Source organism: Bison bison, unplaced genomic scaffold (genome assembly GCF_000754665.1).
Source record: "Bison bison bison isolate TAMUID 2011002044 unplaced genomic scaffold, Bison_UMD1.0 scf7180017864160, whole genome shotgun sequence".
NCBI classification, from domain to species: domain Eukaryota; kingdom Metazoa; phylum Chordata; class Mammalia; order Artiodactyla; family Bovidae; genus Bison; species Bison bison.
This window is the reverse complement of record NW_011494732.1, coordinates 4,610,320-4,618,705: the sequence shown is the minus strand read 5'-3', so window position 1 is coordinate 4,618,705 and position 8,386 is coordinate 4,610,320. Positions and strand designations below refer to the sequence as shown.

Here is an 8,386-nt window from a genome sequence, read left to right as displayed (position 1 = left end):
GCCCCCCGCCCCTAAAGGGAGAGACAGACACTTGGGAAGAGAGGCTGCCAAACCCTCTGGGAGCTGACACTTCTCAGCTAGGTTTTGGATAAGAGGTCCCATTCCTGCCTCGACCCTCCCCGGAATGGAGGGGCAGCCACAGGGATGAGGGCAAGACACGGTGCCTCATGCCCAGCTCCCACGCCCTCACCTCTCAGGACGGAGGTCTCCTGGGCCGTAGGCACCCCCAGGCTCTCAGGGGGTCCGGCCTGGCCCCGTGGGGACAGCTGCTCCTGCTTCACTCCGCTGAACGGTGCTGGGGATGGGTGAGAGCAGTGAGCAGAGCCACAGGGCAGGGATTGGGAGGCATGGCCCCCCGCCCCGCCCTACCCAGGGGCTGGGGGTCTTCCCCACCATGCTCAGGCCAGAGTCCCAAAGGCCAAATTGCCCTCCCTCACCCCTTGACACAAAGGGTGGGAGATGAGCCCCGGCCATCAAGGTTGGGGGTCTGGATCCTTACTCAGCTTCTTGGGGTCCATGGCGAGAGGCAGCCCCATGGCGATGGGGCCCACGGGGGCCTTGGCATGCTCTGAGTATGGGACGTGGAGCTGCACCGACATTCCCTGTGGGGGCAGAGGTCATGGGTCCCAGAGGCTTCAACCAGGGCTTCCTGACACCCGCTTTCACGAGAGCGCAAGAGGAGGGGAACCTCGGGACCACACACGGGTCAGGGAGGCCTGGGGCTCAAGTCCCGGCCCCGCTGCCCCGCTGAGCGACTGTGGAGAAGTCACTGCCTCTCCTGAGCCTCAGGGCCCTCACCTGTGTGGTGGCCATCATGACCTGGTTTAAAGGAAATGCTGCCCACGAGCATCTGGGCCAAGCGGAAGCCTTGCCCCTGCCCTCAATACACGGCGGCAGGTCAGGGAGATGAAGGGGCAGACAGACCAAGGCTTTGCACATGCTGATGTCTCGTGAGCATGCTCTTCCGTTTCACAGGGAGGTGCAGAGAGGTCAAGTAACTTGCCAAAGGCCGCATAGTCTGGATGCAGTGCCCCCGCTCTTGAATGCCCCATGGGGTGACCTCCCAAGGTCCTGAAGCCTGGGGCAGACTGCAGCCAGCTTGGACCCAGCCACTTGGGGGCCTGGCCCCCACCCAAACACCATCCACCCCAGCGACCCCTCCCCCAACTGTACAGATGGAAAGGCCAAACCCTTAAAAGAGGAAGGGGCTATTCTCTGGGCACCAGCTGGCACAGGTATTTCTGGGGAGCTGGCCCTCCCACCTCACCTGGGAGATGGCCCCCATTTGCCTCTCGAGGACGCTGGGGTGCTTGGTGGAGGAGATGAGGGGCGGTGGGTTGGAGATGGTGGGTGGCCGTGGCAGGACGGGCCGGGCGCTGTCGTGGAGGCCCAGGGGCAGCGGGTGACCTGCAGGGCACATGTCTGTCCTTCATGGGGCTCCAGAGCAGTCAGAGACACAGCCCCCGGGGCCGCTCCCCACCCTGTTCCTGTCCTGTCCAGGGGAGTGCCTGTCCACACACGCCCCCTACTGCTCCTCTCCCACCTCTGCCCTGAGGAGCTGTCTGCATCCTTGGTTCAGACACCACTATGCCCACCCACCCCACCTCCCTCCATCCACCCCACCTCCGGGTCCTGGACCAGGTCCCTCCACTCTCCCTAGACTCCTTAACTGGTCTCCCCATCCCTCCTTTACTCTCCAATAGTTCATTCCCCTCACAGGAACCAAAAGGATCATTTTCAAAGTCTACTGGTTCACCTGCTCCCCCCGCCTCTGCTGCTGTGAACCTTCTATGGCTCCCCACTGCCTTCAGGGTTAGATTTTAGCCTGTGACACAGCTTTCAGGCTCACCTGACCTTGTGGGTGTGGTCTCCCCAGGCTCACTGGGCACCGCGCTTCCACAATGGCAGTCTGATTCAGTGTCTCAAGCTTTGCCTGCTCTTTCCTGCCTCCGGACCTTTGCTCATGCTGTTCCCACTGCCTGGCATACCCTTCCCTGTTTTTCTGGCTCTTTTGGCTCACTCATCCTGCAGGATCAGCTCTGCTGAGGATGACCTTTGCTAATTAAAGTCCTTATCCACCTCTAGCCTTGCCCCTTCTATGGCTGGTAGGGCCTAGCAGGACTGGAAACCTCAAGAAAGATCTAAATCCAGCGTGACTATATTTGTAAGCCAAAGCTGTCTCCTTCCCTCCTTACACCTTTCTCTCGACCTGCTCATTCTCCAGCTCTAAGTCACTGGTGGGAGTTGGCGCTCCCACTCCAAACCTGCCTCTCTCATCATCAGCTCAAGCACCTCCCTAGTACCAGTGCTTCCGTTGTCATGCTGGAGATTCCTCAAACCTCAGTGGAGCCCCCTTTCCCTTCATGGACCAGGCCGTCCCTCCCATTAGGACCCGTCAGATTCTAAGATCCTTCTGCATGCAGTTCCAAGCAGTGCCGAGTGATTGGTGGGTGACTGGTGGTACCTAGTGATTGCCCGCTGGCTGACTTGTGGAGGAGGCCGGCTGGGGTGAACTACTCACCAGGTGGGGCATAGGAGAAGGCCAGGGGGTCAGGGGCATGCGGAGAGGCCTTGATCACCTCGCGAGGGGGCACAGGGAAGGGCAGGCCTGACGTCCAGCATGAGGGGTCCGCGGGCAGCTTCTGGCTCTCAGCTGCGAAGGCCGGGAAGAACACAGGCTTCTCTGCTGAGGGGTGAGGCAGGGCAGGTAGTCAGCCACGCTCAGCCAGCCCTCAGGCCCCCAGCCCTGGCTGCCCTGCTCAAATGAGCCCTCCTCCCCTTGCCTGCAGTGCCGGCCTCGGCCAGAGGAGGGTCCCGGCCAACAGTGATGGGGAGGAGGAGGGCTCCTAGGGTAGAGCTCCCCCAAGTCTGCAGACCAGGCACCACTCTGACTCTGTTAATGTCCTCCTGAGCACGAGTGTGCCTCGAGAGTGGGCTGGGGGCCTCTCTGCAACCCTTGATTTCAGCCCTGGAAAGACACAGGCACTGGCCCGGCCCCAGGTGAGCAAGGGGCCTGGACAAACCTCCCAACCAGGGGACGGAGCTGGCAGCAAGGGGCCCACCCACCGCCTGATTTTGTATGTACACTTGTACCAAAACGTGGTCATGTCTACCTGCTTATTTATCATCTACGGCAGAGCTGAGGAGTTGCGACAGAGACTGTCTGGCCCACAAAGCCTGAAATATTTACTATCTGGCCCTTTCCGGAAGAGGCTTGCTGATCTCTTTAGATGATGAAGGTGGTCGAACAGTTTGCCGAGACCTGTGTACGTGTGCTCTGGTGGGTGCGGCTAGGAGCCCACATGCTTGGGATGACAGCACGCACACGTCAGCCTGTGTACTAGCGCGTTCCACGTCCGGGCACTGGGCCGGGTGTTTCGAAAGCATGAACTCAACGAGCCTCCTCGCAGACTTGGGAGGAAGAGAGCGCCCAGGCCCGGCATTGTGGAATGGGAGCTGAGTACGGACACACTGATGGACTTATCTAGGGTTGGCAGCAATCATTTGGCCAAGTCAGGATTTGACCCCTTGACCTCATGGCTGCTGCAGTAGCAGATAATAGAACAGCTCTCCCATGAGGGCTCTGACTAAGGGCACTGTGTGGACTGACTTGTTTATCCTCCTAACACCCTTCAGGGAACTGATGAGGATTATCCCCATTTTGCAGATGGGAACACAGAGGCTTGGAAAGGCGAAGTCACCAGGTCAAAAGCTCAAAGCCAGCAAGCAGGAGCCCTGAGCCCAGGTAGATGGGCTGCAGGCTGTGACCTTAACCTTCGCAACACACCCTGAGCACCAGAAGAGGAGCAACAACTGACCCTGGATTCTCAGGCCTGAGGACTGCCTGCAGACATGGCCAAAGGCCACGCCGTATTCACAGTGTTCTCCTGTGGCCTCTCGCTGCTGAAATCGGCCCTAAGCACCAAACCTCTCCCTTGAGTCTTGGTGTCAGGCTGGAGGACCCCTGGGAGCTGGGGGGTGGGGGTGGGGGGACCAGGGAGTAACCGGCTGCTAGCAACTTGGGAACGCCAGGCCTGGGATGGGAACAGCAGGCAGGTGTCCTCCCTGGGGCCACCTCCAGATGACGAAGGGGTGAGGTTCTGAAGACCTGGCCGGGTGAGCGGGAGTGTGTTGGCAGCGATGAGAGGTGCCCGCTGTGGGCCCGGCAGGTGGGGTAGAGGCTGTGTGGGCTGTACCCCCTCCCCGTCTCTCCTGGGAGAGACAGAGCTCCTGCTGGACCCATGTGCCTGCTGGTGGGGATAGCCTGCAGCGGGGGGCGTCACACATGTGGGCAGTAACCCAGGTAGGGGTTCTCACACTCAATCTCCTCTAATGGGGCACCTCTCTAGGGCCTGCACAGGGCCCAGAAAAATCCCCAGATGCCCCGGATGGCTCTCATCCAGCGACCCGACCCTGTGCGCACCCGGGCTGCTCTCTCCAGCTCAGCCCCAGCTGTGGTGGGAGGGGGCGGGAGGCCTCCGGTGCTGGAAGGGAAACTTGGGCCCCCGCCAGGCTGGGCGGGCAGCCGAGAGCCTGGAAAGACAACCTGTTCCTCCAGCTGGGCCCAGGGAGCCAGAGGGGTGGGTGGAGCCAGAGGGGTGGGTGGAGCCAGGGGGCAGGGGAGGCAGGAGAGACCAGAGAGAGGTCGAGCTGGGTGTCAAGTTCACGCATGTGCCTAAGGGTGCTAGCCGCAGGGCAGCCCACCATACCCGACGCCAGGTGCGCCATCTCTGGTGCTGCCGAACGATTCCAGGAAACGGCGCGGCCCTCTGCCGTGCCAACGGGCCGAACGCCAGACTCAGAAACCAGGGGGGAGGTGGCTCACCTTCTCTCGGGACAGGGCCTGTGACCCGTCCCAGCAGGCTCTGCCTGGCCCTGTGCGGTGTCCAGCCACCCAAGCGCAGCCTGACCTGGCTCAGATCTGGTGCTGGCCAAGGCTGTATGGGCCCTTGTCGTTGCCATGCGGCTACTCCGCCCTGGGCTAGTGTCCTGGCCCTTGAATGTCCTTCCAGACCAGACCCCATGTCTCACACTACACTCTTGCCCAGCAAACCACACCCCCACCATGGGGAGTCCCGGGCCCAGCGTGGGTGACTGGCAGGGTCCCAGGAGGCAGCTGACACCCTGCTTTCAACCCCACACTCAGGTTCCTCAGCGGGTTCCACTGGCTTTGCCTCTGAAACAAAATCCCAACCCACCCCGCTTCCATCTCCATGGTCACCCACATAGTCCAGACTGCCACCACTGCTGGCCGGGAACAGCGCTGTGCCCTCCTCCATCTGCCCACAACTCCCTGTAGCCCTTTCTTCCCAACAACGGTCAGACAAAAAGATCTTTTCAAAATAGAAATCGGACTGCCTGACCTCTCCTCAGTCCCCAACACACACATACACCCTGAAAGTTCCCCTTGTAAAGGCTTTCTTTTCCTGCACCCGAGACCAAACGCCCACAGCACCATAGCCTACCAGGCCCTGCACGATCTGGTCCCCATCTCCCATCCTCCCCTCCCCTCTCCCCAGCCACCAGGACCTCTTGCTGTGTCAGCTCTGCCAACATACCAAGCTTGCTCCTACCCCAGGGCCTTTGCACATGCTGTTCCCGGCACCTGGAATGCCCTTCCCCCAGATCTTCCCACCACTGCCTTCTCCTGGTCTCAGAGACCCCTTCTCTGAGCCCCTTGTCACTCACCCCATTTTGTCTCATTCATTCCATGAACTACCCTGAGGTCATCTTGCTTCCTTGTGTGTTCCCCTGCTTAACATACTCTCTCATTCGCAAAAAGGGCAGCTGGCTGGAGTAGGAACTTCATCCTGCTCACTGCCAGACCCACACTTCCCAGGGGTAGTGCTTGGCGATGGTGGGTGTTCAACACATGTCCTGATCCCCTGGCCACACGCTGGATGGATGGATGCATGCCCGTCCGCGTGGGTGGCATCTGAGACTTCCTATGGCAGGTGAAGGTAGCCTCAGGGAGACAGGTGGGGGGTGGGCTGATTAGCCGGGGAGTGTCTGGCAGACCCTGTCACTTTCGACATGTGGAGCTGGCCTCCTTTAGGGACAGCCCTGCTTTTGTCCTCAGACACACAGCACCGCCCTCAGGGAGGTCCATGGCCAAGGGCCAGTCTGACTTTCTAGAGACGGCAAGATGCCGTACCAGAAGTTGCTTGAGGTGATGGCGCAGATGGCCCTGGCCGCCCGAGTCTGTCCCTGGCGGTGTTGGACAGGGACGGTGGCCTGGGGTCCCGCTGCCCTCGGACCCCTAGAGCAGCCTTCAGGAGACTGGGCTAGAACAGCATGGGGGGAGCCTTTGGGGGGAGGGGTCAGCCCCTATTGCTTGCACTGTGACAGGCTGATCTGGGATGGGTGTCCCTTAGGGATACAGGCTTGACACTTCTTGGGGCCAGTGGGGAGTGGGGCAGAGATAGAAGATCCAGAGAACAAGAAACCAGACCCTACCTGTCTCCTGACCTTGAACTTCACGTGTGACAGTAAAGCATGCCCCGAGCAGTTGCTGCAACACAGCTGCTCGGGGAATCACTCACTGGCTCCCCAGTGAACCCAGTGACCTCGGCCTGGAATAAGGTCAGGGTGAAAGCTGGAGAGGGCAGTGCTTCCTGCCTAGGCCCAGAGTTATTGCCAGCTGGCACTGAGCCTCATGGTTCTAGAAGCTCACGTGTGGACTGAATCACATGAAACCAGAAACAGCCACAGACGTGTTTTTGTATATGCACAGAGCTTGTAGAAATTTTGAGAAGTTGCCAATGTTGAGAAACTCTTAAGATTTCACATGAAAAGATGGATTTCTAGCTTCTCTGAAAGAACAACCCACAACCCCAGGCCTGAATTGCCACGTGGTGACTCTTGGCTGAGGCCAACGTGAGCCCGCTTCAGAATGAACGTTGAGTTCTCCAATTTGCTGCAGTCCCCACCACCCCCTACTGCCTCACTCCCACGCGTTTCACTCTTTAGCTTGGCCTGTCCTGCCGCCACAGCCATGGAGTTGGGAACAGCTGCTCGGCACACACAAAAGGCCCCTTATGCCGGCCCATCAGCCCCTTCTCCCTCTGACTCCCTCAGCCACTGACACACACTTACCCTCCTTCTCGGCAGGAGGCACAGGACTCCTGCTTTTGCCTCGAGGGCTGCTGCTGGGCGGCTGGGGGGTGTCACTCTCCGGCTGCAGGTGCTGCGATGGTGGGGGGGCAGGGGGAGCTGGCTTAGGGGGAGCTGCTTCCTCCCGGGGTGGCTCGTGGACTTTGGTGACCTGCTGGGGGAAAGCGAGGAGGAGCGAGTGTCTTTACAGGCTGTCTGCGGGTCCCAGAGACTAGGGAAAGCCTTCCAGGCCCCCTGTGTGTGACCAGCCTCAAAACTGAGGCCCAGGAGAGGTAGCAACACACCCAAGGGCACACGGCTTGAGGGGCCAGGAGGTTGGGCTTTGTGCAAAGTGTAGGGGGTGTGCCCAGCCATCCCGGGTGCCTGGCTGTGGATGGAGAGCCCTCATTACCCTGCCCCTAGCCCCTTCCTTCTTCCTCAAATTTCTCGGGGTCTCAGAGAGATCAGAGCTGACAAATGGGACAGTGCCCGGCTGTGGGGAGCAGGCAGCACAGCCTGGCACTCCTTGTGCCCCTCACTCAAAAAGCCCTGGTCAGCTTGGAGTCTTTCAGCCCACAGCCCCCAGGTGCACTGGAAGGCCAGGCTCACGTCCTGGGAGAGGGCAATGACTATGTGAGTGTGCTAAGTCACTTCAGTCGTGTCCAACTCTTGGCCACCCTATGGACCGTAGCCGGCCAGGCTCCTCTGCCCATGGGATTTCCCAGGCAAGAATACTGGAGTGGGTTACCACGCCCTCCTCCAGGGGATCTTCCTAACCCGGGATCGAACCCAGGTCTCTTGCGTCTCCTGCATTGGCAGGCGGGTTCTTTACCACTAGCACCACCAATGACTGAGCCGTTACAATTACAGGCACCTCTGAGGATCCTTCTGCTTGGCCTGGAGAATTTTCTGGACAACCCCCCAACCCTTTCAGAGGGTCTCAAGTTAACTGGTGGGGCCCCGCCCTCCTCTCTGAGGTGTTGTGACAGTGGGGGGCTTCCTGCCTGGTCTGGGGGGCTCTGGAGAACCCTCGGCAGGCAGGGGTGGGGTGGTGAGAGCTGCCAGGCTGGGAAGCCAGAGGGAGGAGACCTGCAGGCCGGGTACTTTGGGGGCCCCTCAGCCCCTCTACTGTTCCTGCCTGTCTCCATGAGGATTTCTACAGGAACAGGAGGTGGTGGGAGGAGGCGGCGCTGCAGATGCCGGGCCTCCACCTCCCTGGCCTGTGATCAGCCTGATTTATTGTCTCCTCAACAGGAAGTAAAGGTCATGGGGGCTCTGCGGGTCCTGGCTGGGT

General features: G+C 60.2%; 1 protein-coding gene across 1 annotated transcript in view; it reads right to left on the bottom strand.

Annotated features, from left to right (window-relative positions):
• The window catches only part of NCOR2 (nuclear receptor corepressor 2), a 205,428-nt gene that overhangs the window by 29,800 nt on the left and 167,242 nt on the right, over positions 1 to 8,386 (bottom strand). The window contains 6 exon segments of the mRNA XM_010841409.1: positions 191 to 295; positions 500 to 602; positions 1,268 to 1,407; positions 2,522 to 2,686; positions 7,096 to 7,264; positions 8,253 to 8,295. Coding sequence (XP_010839711.1) covers positions 191 to 295; positions 500 to 602; positions 1,268 to 1,407; positions 2,522 to 2,686; positions 7,096 to 7,264; positions 8,253 to 8,295 — 725 coding nt within the window.